The following is an 18,952-nucleotide window of genomic DNA, read 5'->3' as shown; positions in this document are numbered from 1 at the left end:
TATTTTATGTTAATTATTACACATTCACTGTCATCGCTACCCATCCGGGTTATGCACACATTCTACGTGGTTCTAATGTGTCAACACATACCTCTGGTTGACCATTTTAAAAGTCCTTTTTTCTCAGTATTTTATGTTAATATGCACATTCACTGTCATCGCTGACCCATCCGAGTTATGCACACATCTACGTGGTTCTAATAGTGTCAATCACATACCTCTGGTGGATGTAAATCCTAGTATCAACATCAAATATGGACACATATTTTATGTGAAGGCACTCAATATATGTATTAATTTTTAACAGAGGAAAATAGGCGAAATACATGCCCACTTTAATTTCATAAACATTTTCTCATTCATTCCGTTAATTCGATACAATCATAACAAGGGTTACATTGGATATTTCGAACCTCTAACATTTCTACAAGTTGCAAAGCCCTCATCCCGTAACTTTAGTTATTCGAAAAGAGACAGCGATACATGAGATTTTTATGTGAAGGCACTCATATATGTATATAATTTTTTTCCTCATCAAACCTATTCTCCTAATTATCAAGGGGATAAATAATTTATAAATGATTGCCAACATAGCAAAATTTTTAGGTTCGTGCATTGTATGTCTCTATCTAATGAATAATATTAAAAGATATAAAAGTTTGTATATACAAAATAGTGGTTGTTAATAAATGTATATAGTAAAAATAAATAATATAAGAATAATTTCTTAATCAATTTGTTTTTATTTAAAGTCATCTATTTTTTAATATTAATTTATTCACGAAACTTTATATTACTATTTAAAATTTTATGTTTTACATAACAATACTAGTTTAAGGTTACCTTAAAGACTAATTTTCAAGTTACTGCACATGGAAATAGAGGCAAGATAACCCAGGGTTTGGCCAAGGGTTAAAGAGGTTTGATGCTTCTTTTTGAGTTCTGAATTCAAATTTTGAGATCTTCTATTATAATAATATGTGATTTACCTGGTCTTTTAGACTTATAGGTGTTTAATAAAATTCAAAGATTAGTTGAGAATACGCACAAATGACCTGGACACTCATAAACAAAAAAAAAAAAAAAAAAAAAAAAAGGAGACAAGATCAGAAGAATTAGCAAACATCGAGGAAATGTAACACGTCATATCGAACGATCTCTATTATTCAGAATGTTCCATTGCCCCTAGAGGCTCGAAATACATCTACATTCAGTCGAAAGAACATTCCCTATTGCATGAAATATTCTGAGCTCAACACCACCACGTACCCCTGAAGCATCTATTATGTGTTACAAGCTAGGACTTAATGACTTTTGCATGCATAAAAACCAAAAACCTTCAACATAACCATTCGCCACTTCCTGAACCATCTACTAATTTTTTCACCTATAAATACCACTCTCGGTAGTCACTTCTTCACAACAATCTCTATTTCTATTCTCTCTACCTAGCTAATCATGGGTTACTCTTCTTTGCTCTCTTTTAGTCTAGGCTTTCTTCTTCTATTTCATTGCAGTTTCGCTCAGATAGAACGTTGTAAATTCACAGCAACGACAACAGCAGCAACGCTTCCAGACTCAATGCCAAATCCAGACCTCATGCTCTTGAGCCCAAGAGAGGATTGAATCTGAGGCCGGTGTTACCGAGTTCTGGGACCAATGAGGAACAACTACAATGCGCTAATGTCGCTGTGTTTCGCCACACTATCCAGAGCAGAGGCCTCTTAGTCCCTTCATACAACAATGCTCCTGAGCTAGTCTACGTTGTTCAAGGAAATTCAATGCTTATTTTTCTAACATTAAGATGTGACATATCGTATTTTGATATTATCCTAACATATGAAATAACATTTTTGAAATGGTCAATTCAGGTAGTGGCATTCATGGAGCTGTATTCCCAGTGTCCTGAGACATTCCAAGAAGAATCACAGTCACACTCACATCACAGCGCTCAAGATCAGAAAGGAGTCAGCAATCAGGAGAACGCACCAAAAGGTCAGGCCTATCCGGAGGGTGATGTCATTGCATTGCCTGCAGGAGTAGCTCACTGGATTTATAACAATGGCCAGTCCAAGCTTGTTTTGGTCGCACTTGCGGACGTTGGCAATTCCGAGAACCAGCTCGACCAGTACCTTAGGGTAACAAAAGCAACATTAATTCAATGAATTTACTTAGTAATATAGCATATTGTCTATAATTCTGTAAATTATTCATTTTGAAGAAATTCGTCCTGGGTGGAAGCCCACACAAGAAATTCAAGGTGGTGGTCAGAGCTGGACCGAAGCCGAACCGAAGCCGAAGCCAAAGCCAAAGCAGCAGAAGAGGCAGCAGGGACAGCAAACAACAATATCTTGAGCGCCTTCGACGAGGAGATACTTGCACAATCTTTCAACATAGACACTCAGCTAGCCAGAAGACTGCAGAAAGAGAAGAGGCAGAGGGGCATTATTGTCAGAGTTCAGGAGGACCTTGAGGTACTATCACCACACAGACAAGAACAGAACCAGAACAAGAATACGAAGAAGAAAGAGAGCGAAGACAGAGAAATGGTTTAGAGGAAACCTTCTCACAATGACGCTAACGTACAACATCAATGACCCATCACGCGCTGATGTCTATAACCCACTGGGTGGACGCGTCTCTAGCGTCAATGCCTTAACCTACCCATCCTTAGATTCCTGCAGTTTAGTGCTAAGAAGGAGTACTTCACAGGGTAAGAAAATTTAATACATATAGACTGTCACAGTGTGCACAATTATTTTTAAATTGATTTTCTAACTAATAAAAACGCTTATATACTTGCATGTTGTCCGATTCTATCCTGGCACCTCACTGGAACGTGAATGCTCACAGCATAGTTTACATCACAAGGGGCAATGGCAGGATTCAAATTGTCTCAGAGAATGGAGAATCTGTATTCGATGAGGAAATTCGTGAGGGTCAGCTTGTGGTTGTTCCACAGAACTTTGCAGTGGTGAAGAGAGCAAGCAGCGATAAATTCGAGTGGGTATCATTCAAGACCAATGGACTCAGCCAGACCAGCCAGCTGGCTGGACGTGTCTCAGTGTTTAGAGCGCTACCATTGGATGTAATCAGGAACTCGTTTGATATATCCAGAGAAGATGCGCGGAGATTGAAAGAGAGTAGGTCTGAGACGACAATTTTCGCTCCAGGGTCAAGCTCACAGCGAGAGAGTCAAAGCGAGAGGGAGAGACAGAGGGAGAGGGAAGAGAGGGAGAGACAGAGGGGGAGGGAGGAGAGGGAGATACACTGAGCTAAGCCCTAAGTGTATGGTTGTAATTTGTAAACAAAATACGTCCGTATGGACGACTATGTACGTAGAGGTTAAGAAATAAAGCCCTTAATACGAATGGGGTTGTGGAAGGACTAGACTGCCGGAGCGCGTTCCTAAGTTTTATGGCAACAATCAAAATAAATGTTTCATCTATGATGGTTTATCTAGTTTTGCCACCAGTTTGTTCTATAATTTTTATTTTTCATTTTAGAAAATATTCTCTTCATATAAAAAATCTTCCTTAACCTGATAAAATTCAACAAATTTATAATTTTTCCATACAATATGATAAACACAGGTCAATGAGACAACAAGAAGCCCTAAGTAAACAGGCTGAGAATCCAGGCGCAACATTGCAACAATAAAACATGGCCCAAAGAAAAAGCCACACCGCTGGAAACCCTCTCATGAAGACATAAATTGGTTGTTAAAGCATCTCTAAATGATTCTTTATAACTCAAACTCTTTATTATAAATAGTTTATCCATAAAAATAAAAGTCTAACAGACTCTTTATCTTTAAAATATAAATTAGAAAGTGAGTTTGACTCTCCATATTTAGAGAGTCAAATTTCACTTTCTATCCTAATTTTAATTAATCAACTACAAGTTCATATACATTTTATTTATTAATTCTCTCTCTTATTAAGTCTCTTTCTTAAAAATAAAGAAAATCTTCATTAAATTTAAAGAGTCTATTGGATTTGAATAAAAATTGTGTTCTTTATATTTTAAAAATTAATGAAGATGTTCTTTATTTATATGAAAAATGTTCTTTAAAATAAAGAGTATCATTGGAGATGCTCTTAATAAGCTCTACGTCTAATCATCCTATAAATGTAATTTTAAAAATAAATATATATGACAAAACAAATTTAGATTGATATACCAAATACTGAAGCTAAAGTTGATGCTAGATTACTTATGGGACATGAACCACAGGATACGACGAAAACAGTAGACATATAGCATTAATTTCCAAGTACAGCAGCCATTTATTTCAATACCATTTCAAGACTTTTAGCATAAAAATAACACTTTCTGTAAATAAAAATTTTATTACACTCCAAGCTTGATTTGAACATTAATTATCCTCTGGCTTTGGGTTGAAGTAGTTATATATGGCATCCCTGCGCCCCTCGACGTAAACATGCATCTTGTCTTTGGGTGGTAGGTTGTCTTTGATAACTGGGTGGCTGAGAAACTTGGCCATCCAAGCTGTAATGGCTGGAAATTTCTCCTGGTTAAAAATCTGCACAGACCCAACTTCTTGCCAGACGGGTAGCCAGTAAGCAATCCATCCAACTGCCAAATCCAAATACCCAATGCTCTCTTCTTCAAAATGCTTCTTTTCTTTGAACTCTCCCTCTATCTTTTCCAATGCTTCTATTGACTCTTTCACTGCCTTCTCTTGTGTCTCTCCTTTGGACCACATTGCAGTCCATGAAGCATACAAAAGCTAAACCAACCATAACAGAACGGTCATGAAATTATATACGGATGATGGATCATTTCTTAAAACTATTTATTCAATTTTGATGAGATGATGAGATGTGTTCCTTATTGTGTTAGATATTAACAGAAAGATGGGCAAAATTAAATAGGCGATGAAAAACTAGGTGAATAAAAATTAATCTTCTCAGGAATAACACTTCGCCCCCCACTCTTCTCCAATTCTACAGCATCTGGAAGAGATATTTCGAGTGAACTGTGTTTCTGATGCGGGATCGTATTTGCATTCATAAATTATTCAAAGAAAGTAAAACAGAGAACCTACAAACTGGATTATCTAAAATCTTAATTAATAGAAACTAGATTCCATATATAAAATACATGTGATTCTATAATAACAATCCTGAGCTTCACAGGTGTTGTTTGTGACTGAGCAAGCAAAGACACAAAAAACAAAAGAAGACAGTGGGCCAAAGTGTAACAGAGGAAACCAGATAAGGTTGCAGTAGCTTCTTCTAAAGATAATGGGGTAAATTTTCTGGTTAACTGCAATGTTTGCTCTGAAGCTACTCTAATCTCATAAAATTTTCAACTTCTAAAACAAATTCGTTTAGAGATCTTGGCTAATTTTTCTTCTAGTCTAAAGAAATGTTCAACTGCAAACGAGTTGTGAAAGTAACAACAATACGAATGAATAGAAAAGTTACCTTCTCTTCAGCAAATTTAGCCCAGAAACGTGCCACAGCTCTTTCATAAGGATCTTTAGGGAGCAATGGATTTTGTTCCCAAGTCTCATCGACATACTCAAGAATAACAAAAGACTCAAAGATGACTTTGTTATCATGAACAACCACAGGAACCTTCTTATGAACTGGATTCAGTTCCAGTAGTGTGGAGCTCTTGTTAAAGATGTCTTCTTCACTGTAGTCGTAATCAACACCCTTCAGCTTCAAGGCCCATTCTACTCGAAACGAAAAGGGGCTGCACCAGAATCCCAACAGCTTCACTTGTGTTGCCATTTATAATTTTGCTGTTTCTGTTAGCGAGTGAGTTGCCTGGTGCTATTTCCAGACTTATATACAAAAGTTACCAGACGGCAATTTTGACTAATTGAATATGGAAAATAATACAGCCACCAACGGTAGTACACTGAATTTGTGTACCGAATAACATGATAAAATCTTGACCGTTGATTAATTTTAACTTAATATTAATCAACAGTTAGGATTTTGCTATGTTATTCGATTCATAAATTCGGTCCACTACCATGTGACTGTAGCATTATTCATTGAATATTAAGGTTGATTTGAGGTGGCGTATGGAAAATATTACACCTTTAGAAAATTAAGTCTTATGTTGCTGACGGACCAATTAGGTGTCCTAACGTAACAAGGGTGCTGTGCGTGAGTTTGATTTAAAGCTCGGAAGTTTTGGTAGCTCGAACAACGTTAAACTCGCTATTACAACGTAGACCTTGCAGTGATCTAAAGCTCGTTGTATTTTGAAACTCGCAAAGACATAGAGCTCGGAAGTGCATGAAACTTGCTACGACCTACTTAACAGCTATTTTATAGGTGAAGGGATATCAACACTTGATCAGTCCGACTTTGACGCGCAATCACGGAAATCACTGGATTCTATGTTGACTTGAAGGTGATCATGTATTTGGTGATTCACCATTATAAAAAACATTTGTAGGCAAAACAACATTTTTCAACAGGGTAAGGACGTAATCGCACTCGTCATATTCATGTTTATTAAACAAACAAAAGTTTATTTAATGAAAATGATTGACATTGTAAGGACTCAAATACCTGTCCGTTTATTTTATTTCTGCTCACTCGAGAATATACTCAAACAACAGCATTGCCTTATACAGCATTCTAATAAAGCATAATTACCTGTGAGTTGGCAAGCCACAGAATTATTGCCTTTAGTTCAAGATCTCACCCAAAAGCACCACATCCCCAATTCCCCTGCACAATCCCAGGACAATCCTTATGGCTCAGAAACTGACTTCTCATCTGTCAGAGTTTCCAAGCATTAGATCTACATGTGTTCCTTTATTTGTAACCATTAAGAAAAGAATTAAAGATTTAATCTTCGGTTTAGTGTCCAGAAGCAAGATCAATTTATTCTACCTTTACAAAACCTCAAATAACAGTGCTTATAATTACCAAAGCTAGTCCAACATGTTTGCCAACGTCCTTGTTGTGTGTGATTTTTCCTTCAAGCTCAGAGAATTGCGAGGTTATAGCTCGATCTAGAATCAGTTCGACTCTTCTGATTGTCTGACCCAACATAAGCTCGTAGAGTTGTAACTCGACCTAGCACAAGTTAGTCGCGACTAATCCTTACAGTTGTTCAACCAATTCACATATAACTTCAGATCTCGAGTATCTCAGAAAGGATTAGATCAATAGCAATCTTTGTGCAATCACAACACCCAATCGTGAGAATATCGGAGTTGCATTTCAAGCTTATTTGTAATCACTTTATTTTCGCTATTTCCTTTGTACAAAATCTGTATATAAACCCCCTCCAACCATATGAGAAAGGGGTTAGCAAATTATTCTAGGACTGTCATTGTAACCTCTCACTGCAAATACAAAAACAGTGGACGTAGGCTTAAAAGTGCAACTCGCCAGACGACTTTTAAAACTTTCTTGCCATATATTTAACTGCATTTTCCATTTACATATTGCTGGTTACCCGTAATCATGCATACATCAATTCCAATCCTGACAAAGGTCGATCGAATAACTCAAGTTAGTGTATTTTTGCATCAACATTTTGGCGTTAGAAGGAGGGCCTCCGCCAAAATCTCAAACTTTCTGGCAAGCAATCCTAGTGACCCGATCACTCTAAGCCCACAATGGTGCGTACAAGATCGAAAACCACCACCAGAAACCATGACAACGTGGAAACCACCCACAAGGAGGTGCAACAAGATGCCGCTGGGCGTTGACCATTAGTGTCGCCCGAACAGCAAGCCACGAATAACCAAGGGGTAGGAACGTCGAATCCCAAGACCGGCCAACTGGTGGAGATGATTAGAACAATGGTTGCGCAAACCGTGCACAGAATGTGGCTGAGCTAAGAAATCAACAACCAACCGCACAGGACCTTGACCAGCCACGCTTCACAGATATCACCCCGACAGGTCAGAATTCAGCCGGCAACTAGTCTAGTTCATTGGCACCGAGGGGCAACCTGTTAAAGTGGGTGCCCTAGAGCCAATCAATTATTGGAGAATTGACTCTTTGTAATAATGTTTATTAATCAATAAAAAGGCATTATCTACTATATCATGTAAATCATAACTGCATGTATTGATATATGTCCTTAGGATGGTAGAACCGTGACAAGGGTATCAAGTGTTTCAAATCTTGATAATGAGAACCTTATGAGCACATATGGTGGGCATTCTAGAAATGTCTACAGCCCTAGTATTGTTCTGACCAAGGACACAGATAAAACGGTAAGGCTATCATAGTGTTGAACGACCTTGTCAAAAGGCAGTGACTGATCTCACTTGTCAAGGTTGTTTGCCAACAACCTAATGGAACACATGGGTACTTGTTGTAGACAAGTTCACTGGACTGACTCGCTAAAGGATTCCATATAGATGGTAACCCTAGTGTTTATGGAACAAATCCTCTAACGAATGGTGATGCATGTGATCCTTAGACTTGAGATCATTGGAGCACCTTATGCACCGATTGGTGTAGTTTGACACTAGCTCAATGCAGTTCTATTCAAAGCTGTCAATATGATAGTGATTGGTTGCATCGATGAGTGTATCAAAACTATGGTGGATCGACAGAGGACTCATCACTCCCAGGTATGGGAGAAGTTATCTCACGACGCAGTTCAGTTAATGACAATGACAATAAATATGTGATCATAGTGGGATTGAGTTGTTGCTCAATCTAATTTATTATTCTGGTCAGTGGTCTAGTAACTGAATATAAATATATCGAGGATAACTAAGGTTGACACTATTTATATGTCTCAGTCTTGATGAGATAACAGATGATAAAAGGATTTGATTGCATGGTAACCATGTCGTTGATAGGTACCTATTTCATTGAATCCGAGTCTATCGGGTGGCCATGATGTCTTGCTAGGGGTCAATCTTGGTCTGTGTAGTGAGACGATTGATTGGTGTTAATTGCGATACTACTCACTAGCAGTATGATGAGAAGCCTATGGGTTACACACTAAGGAGACAGTTTAAGGGTGGTTAACTATGTAAGGGTATTTTTCGTCTTTTGGACGAAAGGGCATATTGGTAATTTTGTTGTGTAATTAAATTTACTGAGGTTGTTGCCTGTGTCCAATTTTGTTGGAATAATTTAGAAAAATTACAAGTTTAATTATTGAAGTTAATATTAATATTTAATTAAATAATTAAACAGAGACCTATGTGGGATTCCACCTAAGTTTGGGTTGTTGCTAAACTTTGGGGGTGGAGTTGATATTTGGCCTTTTCCATATAAAGAAAAGAAAAATAGGTTTTCATATGGAATTTCATTATTCAGCCGTGGGAGAGTGAAAAATTAAAGAGAATTTTTCTCTCTTCATCTCTTTTTCACTTCATCCTTTCCAAACCTTGAAACCTTCAAGCCAAGGATTGGTTCTAGCAAAACCAATCTTTAGTCTCTGACGTACTATCTTCATGTGCACGATGTGAGTTTGATCCTACACTTGGATCAGTAGCAAGATCACATTCAGAGATATTGACGGAGCCTCCAAATGCTGGTATAATCCGATTCTTGTTTGGTTTTGTGTTATTTCAATTTAAACTTGTAAAATATATACATATCAGACCTTGATCATGGGTTTATCAGAGTAATCGATGGGAAAAATTTTCATTTTTTGCTACATTTACCCCATTGATTTACTTACACGACTGACACCCCCGACGTCACAAAGTACACTTCGCTCACGAGCGTGAGTCCTGCGGGCAAACTAACCTCGAGAGGCTACCAGGAAAACAACCAATAGGGGAAAATGAAGGTAATGGTCACCCACAAGACGCTCAACCTACCCAGAGATATCCCCATCGTCAGTGTGCCAGTTTTAACCCACGCCTAAGCAGGCTCAAAGCTCGCAAGCTTGCAAAAAGAGTCATGTACGCCAATCTGGCAATAAAAGATGTTTCGGTTATAACCAACATCATGAGCAACGCACTGACCAGCATGATAGCACCTACCAGGCCAACCATCATGACTCAACCTCACGTGTCAATGTGTGTAATGGAGAGGGCTCGCAAGTAACAGATTTGCGAACTCACTTGCTCAAGGTAAGGCTAAACAAAGCTAACTAGGGCAATGCTTACAACAAAGACTTAGATTAGGTACAAAAAATGCTCGGCGACATAAGAGCCCACCAAAATAATGCTACAAAAGAGATAGTGAACTCTTCCTTCACAGAGGAAGTTTGTCAAGCCCCGCTTCCCTAGGGATTCAAGGTTCCAGAAAGTAAGTTCGATGGGAAAGAAGATCCTAGAGACCACCTCGACATTTTCAATGACCTGACGAAGCTGCATCAGGTCTGTGACTTGGCAAAGTGTCTCTTCTTCATGGTCACACTGATAGGGGATGCCAAGAGGTGGTACAAAAGACTCAGGGCGAACTCCATTAGTTCTTGGCAACAATTCTCCTCATTGTACAGTAATTCCAAGTGAGGAGATAGTTCATAATGTCGTTTAGCTACTTGAGCAACATTCGTCAGGAGAGAGATAAAACACTGGCCTTATATTTAACAAGATTCCAGAACAAGCAAGCAAAGGTCGCGAATGCACCCAAAGAGTCAATACGGACTTTGCTAATCGCAAGCATCAAGCTATAAATGGAGTTGTGGAAAGAGCTCCAAAGTGAAGCTCATGTGAGCCTGGCAAAGTTTCACCAGATGGCTATAAAGTATCAACAAGTAGGAAGCTCGCCAGCTGCCCTAGCCAGAAGCTCGCCACGAAGAGCCTCAAATAGGCGACAAGATCACCCATCAGACAAATAAAGGGGCCAAGACCATAATGATCAGAACTAGAACAGGTTCCACAAGAGGCAAAAGACAGAAAATCACAAGGAAAGGCAATCTTTCCCACAGTATGCAGAATACACCTCCCTTACACAAAACATAGCTCACATATATGAAGTCTCTCGGGAGGCTAAAAGACTGCCCACTCTAGAAAGAATGGGAGGCCTGGGCAGAAGAGATCGACAAAAATATTATCGATACCATCGGGACATTGAGCACAATACCAATGAGTGCTGGGCTTTAAAGGACGTCATCGAGGATCTGATCTGAACGGGTCACTTAAAAGAATTTGTTAAAGAGACACCAACTTGCAAAAGTACTGGCGAGCAAAATAACCGTATCCAACAAGCCCCGACCAACACCAACAATGAAGTCTTGGTGGGCATGATCTTCGCGACATTGCAGGGAGCTCAAGGCGCTCTCACGAGTAATATGCTTGAGAGACCAGAACAAACTTAGTACCCTGAGTAATGAGCTATGAACAAAAGCCACTGAAGCAGCCTAGACAAGAGAGGGAGGTGATAGGATTCACAATGGAAGAGTTTGAAGAATCTTCTCTCCATCATCATGATGCGATTGTAATCGCAACCAAGATTGACAATGCTAGAGTACTAAGGGTGATGGTTGATAATGGCAGTGCAACAAACATCATCTTTTTAAGAGCTTTCCGAGAAATGACGTTCACAAAGAGAGACTTAAGGGCGTGCCCATCACCGCTCTATGGATTCACCAGGGACAGCCTAGTCCCTAAGGGAACAATCGACATGCCCGTGACCTTAGGGGAAGAATCAAAGTCGGGACAATGATGCAAGAATTCTTAGTGGTGGACTACCCGACCACATACAATGTCATCCTCAGAAGACCGATCCTGGATGATCTGAGTGCAATCACTTCAGTGTGCTGTAAAGCAATAAGGTTCCTGACTCCAAGCAAGGTCGTGACGATCAGAAGCTACATAAAAGAATCTCGGGAATGTTACAATTGGGCCATTAATGCTGCACTAAAATGGTCGCTCCCGAGAACCATGGTCATTGCAAAGTCTGAGCCACACCTTGGGCCTCTTAAGGATACCATAGATCCTTGCATCCATAGAGAAGAGCCCACAGCAGGGCCAATGGGAGAGTTGCAAGAAATATTTGTCAACGAGAAAGACCCAACTCGCATTTTAAAAATTGTCAACAATCTGAGCAAAGAAATGGCCAACGGTCTGTTGGGATTTCTAAAGAAAAATCTCGATGTATTCGCATGGGTACACATAGATATGGTAGGGATCAGCCCCGAGGTAATATGCCATAGATTGAATATCGACACAATAGCTCGACCAATCAAATGGAAGAGAAGATCTATGGATGCATAGCGCTTCAAAGCACTCACAGATGAAGTTAACAAACTCTTGAACATCAACTTTATCAGGGAAGCGAAATACCCAAACTGGCTCGCCAACCCAGTCCTAGTGAAAAAGTTGAATGGCCAGTGGCAAACTTGCATCGACTTCACAGATTTAAATAAAGCCTGTCCCAAATACAACTTTCCGCTACCCTAGATCGACTAGTTAGTAGATTCGACAGCCGAAAATGTACTACTCAGCTTCATGGATGCATACTCGAGATATAACTAAATCTCGATGTATCAACATTATGAAGAACATACCTCATTTATTTTTCATCAAGGTATTTACTGTTACATAGCCATGCCATTGGCCTAAAGAATGTTGGAGCAACCTACCAACATTTGGTGAACAAGTGTTCACCGAACAAATACTGGTTCACCAAACAAATCGGCAAGACAATGGAGGTATACATCGACGACATGCTCGTCAAATCAAATGTCGCTGAGAGCCACATTAAGGACCTGGGGGAAATGTTTGACATCCTTAGAAAATATAGAATGAAACTCAATCCTTTGAAGTGCATTTTCGGAGTAAGCTCGAGAAGGTTTTTGGGTTTCCTGATTAATTAGCAGGGTGTCGAAGCCAACCTAGAGAAAATTCAAGCTCTCCTAGACATGAAAAGCCCAGCTAGCATTTCAGAGCTTGACAAGGCGCGTGGCCGCACTTAGTAGGTTTGTTTCCCAAGCCATAGACAGGTGCTTACCACTCTTTGAGACCTTAAAGGGGAAGAAGGGTTTCAAGTGGACAAAGGAGTGCGAGAAAGCCTTCCAGGAATTGAAGAAACATCTAGGATAGCCTCCTTTGTTATCAAAACCTGTCCAGGGCAAGCTGCTATTGATATATTTATCAGTATCTAAGTCTGCAATCAGCGCGGCTCAAGTACACAAGGAAGGGGAGTGTAGTGGTTGGTATATTATGTGAGCAAGAGATTGCTCGATGGAGAGACAAGACACCCCAAGATAGAGAAGTTCGCCTATGCACTAGTCATCTTGCTTGGAAGTTGCAGCCCTATTTCCAGGTGCACTCTATGTGCTGACAAACTTCCCTTTGAGGAAGATAATGCAGAAGCTTGAGACATTAGGCAGATTGATCCAGTGGACGATGAAAATGAGTCAGCATGATATAAAGTACATCTTGAGAACAACAATAAAAGGTCAAGCTTTGGCAGACTTTATTTTAGAATTCTCCTATCATCCAGAAAGAGAAGTAAGCCCGCCAAGGCAAGCATCTTAGAGGAAAGCGAACAGTAGAAGCCAAAGCTTGATCATCTATGGCAGTGGACTTTGTATGTATACGTATCTTCAAATGAGAAGGGGGCAGGAGCTGGGCTCTTGCTCAAAAGTCTCGAAGGAAAATCGATCAGAGTTACAGTCAAATTTGGGTTTGCCACCTCCAATAACGAGGCTGAGTATGAGGCATTGCTCTCAACGATCTGCCTCGCCAAGGAAATTGGGGTAAAGTCCATTAAGATTTATAGTAACTCCCAACTCGTAATCCATCAGATTACTAGGGAATATCAATCAAAGGAGGACAAAATGACATCTTATCTCTGACAAGTGAAATCTGCGCTTGAGCAATTCAAATCATTCACTATTATTCAAATTCCAAGGGAGAAGAATTCAGTAGCTAATGCTCTAGCTTGCCTAGCCTTTGTAATGAGCCAAGAGAAGACTGATTTGACACCTTTAAATTCCTCTCAAGTCCAAGCATCCTCGCTTCACAAGAACCAGTCTTAGTAACAGGGCAGAGATACAGCTGGATGGATGCAATAATTGTCTACCTAAGAGATCAATACACACTCATCAATGACAAATTGTATAAGCATGGGTACAATTCACCGCTCTTGCGGTGTGTTGACCATGAAAACGCAGACTATGTTTTGAGAGAGATCCATGAAGGCATCTATGGGAACCATGTAGGGGGCAGATCTATAGCATACAAAGTGATTCATCAGGGCTATTACTGGCCAATAGTTTTTAACGATGCAGCAGACTATGTGCACAGATACGATAAATGCCAGAGGTTTACAGACGTTCCACAAGCTCCACCCCAAGAGTTAACTACTTTGATAAGCCCCTGGTCTTTTGCAATTTAGGGCATTGACCTAATAGGTCATTTGCCTCAAGGAAAAGTGGGCGTTAAGTTCGCAATGGTTCATGTGGACTACTTCACTAATTGGGTAGAAGCCAAGCCTTTAGCTACCATCACATCGAACAAGTTGAAAGATTTTGTCTACAAAAAAATCATTTGTATATTCGGAATCCTCCACACAATAATAACCGACAATGGAAAATAGTTCGACAGTGAAGATTTCAAAACGTTTACGAACGGCTTGGTATTAAGAAGAGTTTTGCTGTTGTTTATCAGCCTCAAGTTAACAGTCTAGTAGAGGTTGTGAACAAAGTAATCAAATACACCATTAAGAAAAAGCTCGACGTCCTAAAGGGAAGATGGGTTGACGAATTACCCGAGGCCTTATGGTCTTACCGAACGACAGTTAGGAGCTCAACAAGAGAAACTCTATTCTTTCTATCATACGGGTGTGAAGCAATAGCCCCAATTGAAGTAGGGATTAGTTCGTTCCAGAGAGAAGTCTTCAACGAAGAAACAAACGAAGATCTTCTCCACCTGAGGCTAGACCTAATTTAAAAACATCGAGCCAAGTCTCAACTAAGGTTCGCCTCATACCAGCAACGAGCCAGATGATACTTCAATACCAAAGTCAAGAATAGGGACTTTGAAGTGGGTGACGTAGTCCTTAGAAAGGTTGTCCAGGGTACACAAAACCCGAACTTGGGGCCAGTTGGGCCCAAATGGGAAGGTCTATTCAAGATCTTCGAAAAGCTTGCATTAAGAACCTTCCACCTGGAACACCTCAATGACGAAGCCACACTGCGAGCCTAGAACATCGAGATTTGAGAAGGTATTACCAATAAGCAACTCGATTTCCAATCAGGGTTTATTTTCTGTATTTATTGTAAGGTCGTTTATGGTCAAAAAATTCTATCAATAAGAAGAGGTATTATTCATAAATTTTCTTTGTTCATCATTTTTTTGTTTACCATTTATCATCTATTGCTTTAAAAATCACTACCTATGCGATCGCCCAAAAACTCAGAGTCAAGAGTTCAGAAAAAGGCAGCTTAGCTCGATAAGCCACACCAAAATCCAACTTATTAAGGATGACATTTCTTGAATCGACGAAGTTACACTTGGAAAAATTCAAGTAAAACTCGTCGAAGGAAAATCGGTCATAAGCCAGCAGTTAAAACTCGAGACGAGCAATCAGTCCAAACTTAGAGTTGTCGCACAAGATTTTTTTATATGTGTTCGAAAAGTTCCTCAAAAGATTGAGCTACGCATAACTTGGTGCAAATTCGAATTGTTCATGATAAGCCCAATTAGGACGACCAAAGCAACTCTGCAAAAACTAAAAATTACTTGACAAATATATGCAAAAAATCTCTTTCCTTAATTAAAAGTTTAGTTACAAACTAAACTAAGATACAAAAAAGATATAAAAAAGAGAAAAATTTCTAAGCAGTTGGAGAATCATGGGGTTCGTCGCCAACAAGGACAAATAGTTCCTCGACAAAGGAGTCATAGTAGCCTCTTTGGGGGTGGGAGTTGGCACATCTTGCGGAGGCTTGGTTAGAGGAAGGTCAACAGCAATCGGTAGAAGCGTTGCCAGATGAGTCAGATCCTCAAAAATTCCTACTTCACACCAGCATAATCCTCGCCCTCCTCAACTTCCTCCTAGCCCTCACCGTCAGGCTTGAAATCATCCGAGTAAACATAGGTCATCCCTTGAGCCTCAGTCTTCATCCAATTGACCTCCCTCTGATAAGCCCGTAGAAAGAATGAGAAGTTGACCAAGGGATGAGCTTCCCACAACTTCTACACAAGGAAGACCGACGTCTTCCAAGCTCGATTCGTGATAGCCTCGTTTAGCTCCCCAATTTCGAGCCTAAGCTACTCAGTTTCAACCTCGGCTTTTTGTCGACCTTCCGCCTCTTGGGAAAGATTGAGTGAGATCTGCTTGAACTTTGCCTCCCAATCCGAGGTAGTTTTCTGAGCTGAGGTGAGCTCAAAGTTCAGCTTATTGTTGGCACCTCGCTGTTGTGCCAAACTCTTCTTAGCCTAGATCGCTTTGGCCTCAGCCTTTACCCGAGTGGCCTCGCTCACCTTAATTTTGTCAAGGAACTCCCTTTCCTTGACCCCAAAGGTCACCATTTCTTCCTTAAGTCACTCAAGCTCGGCCTACTTCGAGTTCTTCTCCTTCTCTGCTACATCGGCCCTAGCCAAGTCATCCTCTTTAAGCATTTTCGCTTCTTGCCATCCTTTATAAATGCTCTCCAATGTAGGATAGCACTCATCATAGAGAAGTCTACTTGCCACGCAAGCCTAAAAAATAAAATATGAAGGTCAGCGAGCAATAAAAAAAAGCATATATAAAAAAGGAAGAAGGGGGCGAACTACTGATACCTTTGTCACATAGCTATATACCCAAGCCAGTAGCTATGGAAGAGACGAATCCCTAATGCCCAAGAAAGTTCGCAGGTTGATGGCATCCCTAACTGCCATAGCCCCGACATTGATATTCTTAGGGAGTTGGTAGATTATTGCATCAACCGTAGCTCGAGCTGCTGCGTCCATCACTTTGCTTCCTTGCTGAGGCAAGCTTGATTTATTTCTGATGAGAATGACAACTTCACCCATGGGAATTGATTTCTTCTTAGCCAAATCCTTGGCCGCAGAATTCTTTGGGCTGCTAGCCTGCCCTACGACCCCCTTGCCCCGAGCCACTTCGCTACTCAACAACTTTTTGTTTTCCTGAGCCTCCCTATAACTAGGTCAACTTTTTCTTACCTGAGCTATCATGCTACTCAAGCACCTTCTGCTTCCCGAAGCCTCCAGATGACTCGAAAGTCTTCTTCATTGGCTCTATTTGGGGCTTAAAGGCACATTTCCCACTAACTGCCTTGGAGGCAATCGCAAACTTCTTCGCACTTGGACCTTCCCTAAGCTTTACCCTGCAGTGCTTAAAGGCCGAATGCGAGGCACCCTGCTTGATCATTCCAACAACATCAGTAGGCTGCTTCTTCGTCGGAGCAATCGACGGCTTCTTGGCAGCCCCAGAAGCTGTCGTTTTTTTCTTCAGGCCTTTCGGTTTCTAGGCCGACATTTCTGCAAAAGGAGAAACGAAGAATTAACAACCTACATAAAGGAAAAAAGCACGAGCAAATAAACACTTTACCTTTTTCAAGGATGGTGACAAAATTGGCGTTGTCTGCACAAAATCGTACACCCTCAATCAAGGAAGTGAGATAATCTCGTTGACGTTGCGCTCCTTGTCAAAAGAGATCGTTGAAGCGTTGAAGCTTCTGTAAGCTTGCCACGAGGAGAAAATTATGCTCAACGTTAACTGCAAAGTAAAGAAGTTTAGTCAGTTCGACTATCGAGCTTGAAAACACTCTTTGCACACAGTGGGGGTCAAAGTGTTACTAGCTTTTGAAACAAAAACGCCAGTCTCTCCTGCCTCATAAAAAAAAAAGCTGAAAGTCCCAATGCGGGACCTTCTTTAGAATGTCGACCAAACCATTATAATGTACCTTTCTCGCCTTAGGGAGGTAGTACGTTTAGTCTTGACCCTTCTTTAATTTATACAAATGGAGGAGCTCCTCAACAGACGGCTCACCCAGCTTGACAATTTGGCATGCTATGTATAGACCTACGATTATGACGTATGAGTTTGCGAACAACTGGAGAGGGACGATGTCGAACCGTCTCAAATGTTGTTAATGAAATGATGGGCGGTGATAGACATCCGCACGTCAGAAGGGACTCAGAAAACTACCACGCAGCCTATAAAGGGATTCTTCTAGGAGAAGGCTCTCGGAACCCTCAAATTGAGTTGAGGCGCATAAGTCTCATTTATGCGCCTAAGATCCTCGGCATCAATCAAGGATTGTGGTTCCTTGTGCAGCCTATGAATCAGAGACTTCTTCGGCTGAGCGACCTCCATAGAGGCGTGATCAGAGGAGCCCGCCACATCGGGGTCCGAGCTCTGCATAATGACATCCTTGGAAAGCCCATGGACTATGCCCCCAAGGACTACCAAGCCCGCTGGAGAATCGAACATGCAATCAATGGAATGGCTACTTAATGACATTACAATAGCTCACCTCTAGGTACCTAAAACAGAAGCAAACATGTGTCAAAACTTGAAAAAATCAATGACTAATCCACACTTTACTTTCAGTTCAGACACCCAAGGTAGCTTGCATCTGACAACAGACATACGTGACCTACCAGGACTTTGGTGGCCAGCACCACCATAAATCTTCCTTAAACCCAAGACCGTCAGAAACACACTTTAAAACCCTAGCAAAACCCTGAAAAACCTAATGTGGCCACGGCAATAGCCACCCACAACCACGAAAAGTTGTAAAAACAAGTAAAGAAGGGGAAAGAAGTCTTACCGAATTGAAAGATGAGATGAAGTCACCGAAAAAGCACCATAAAGATGAAGAAATAGTGACTAAATAAGTAAGAAAGCTTGATAAATTTTGCAAAGTGTGAAGGCTTTTTGACGAATTCGCCCACTTTTATAGTCATTTGCTTGGGAGACGAAAGGGCAAGGTTCGATCATAGCTGTTGATCTATAGTGAATCGTAGCCCTCCATTCATCGAGCAATCTTAGCCCTTAGATATGGCCACGTGTCAATCATCTGCGAGGGGCAATCAACCATCAAACTGCCATAATCATAATTG

The 18,952-nt window shown here is 40.5% G+C and overlaps 1 protein-coding gene and 1 pseudogene across 1 annotated transcript; one reads left to right on the top strand and one right to left on the bottom strand.

The window, feature by feature from the left end:
• Window positions 1–1,421: 1,421 nt before the first annotated feature.
• Window positions 1,422–3,274, top strand: LOC116110833 (annotated as a pseudogene).
• A 973-nt stretch (window positions 3,275–4,247) lies between these two features.
• LOC116110839 (probable glutathione S-transferase) lies at window positions 4,248–5,777 on the bottom strand. Its single transcript, XM_031397053.1, has 2 exons — window positions 5,454–5,777; window positions 4,248–4,753 (listed from the first exon to the last, which is right to left on the bottom strand). The coding sequence occupies exons 1-2, from the start codon at window positions 5,763–5,765 to the stop codon at window positions 4,379–4,381; spliced, it is 687 nt and encodes a 228-aa protein (XP_031252913.1). The 5' UTR covers window positions 5,766–5,777; the 3' UTR covers window positions 4,248–4,378.
• Between the last annotated feature and the right edge of the window lie 13,175 nt (window positions 5,778–18,952).

This window comes from Pistacia vera, unplaced genomic scaffold (assembly GCF_008641045.1).
Source record: "Pistacia vera cultivar Batoury unplaced genomic scaffold, PisVer_v2 Contig615, whole genome shotgun sequence".
Classification (NCBI taxonomy): domain Eukaryota; kingdom Viridiplantae; phylum Streptophyta; class Magnoliopsida; order Sapindales; family Anacardiaceae; genus Pistacia; species Pistacia vera.
This window is presented reverse-complemented; position numbering and strand designations above follow the sequence as displayed.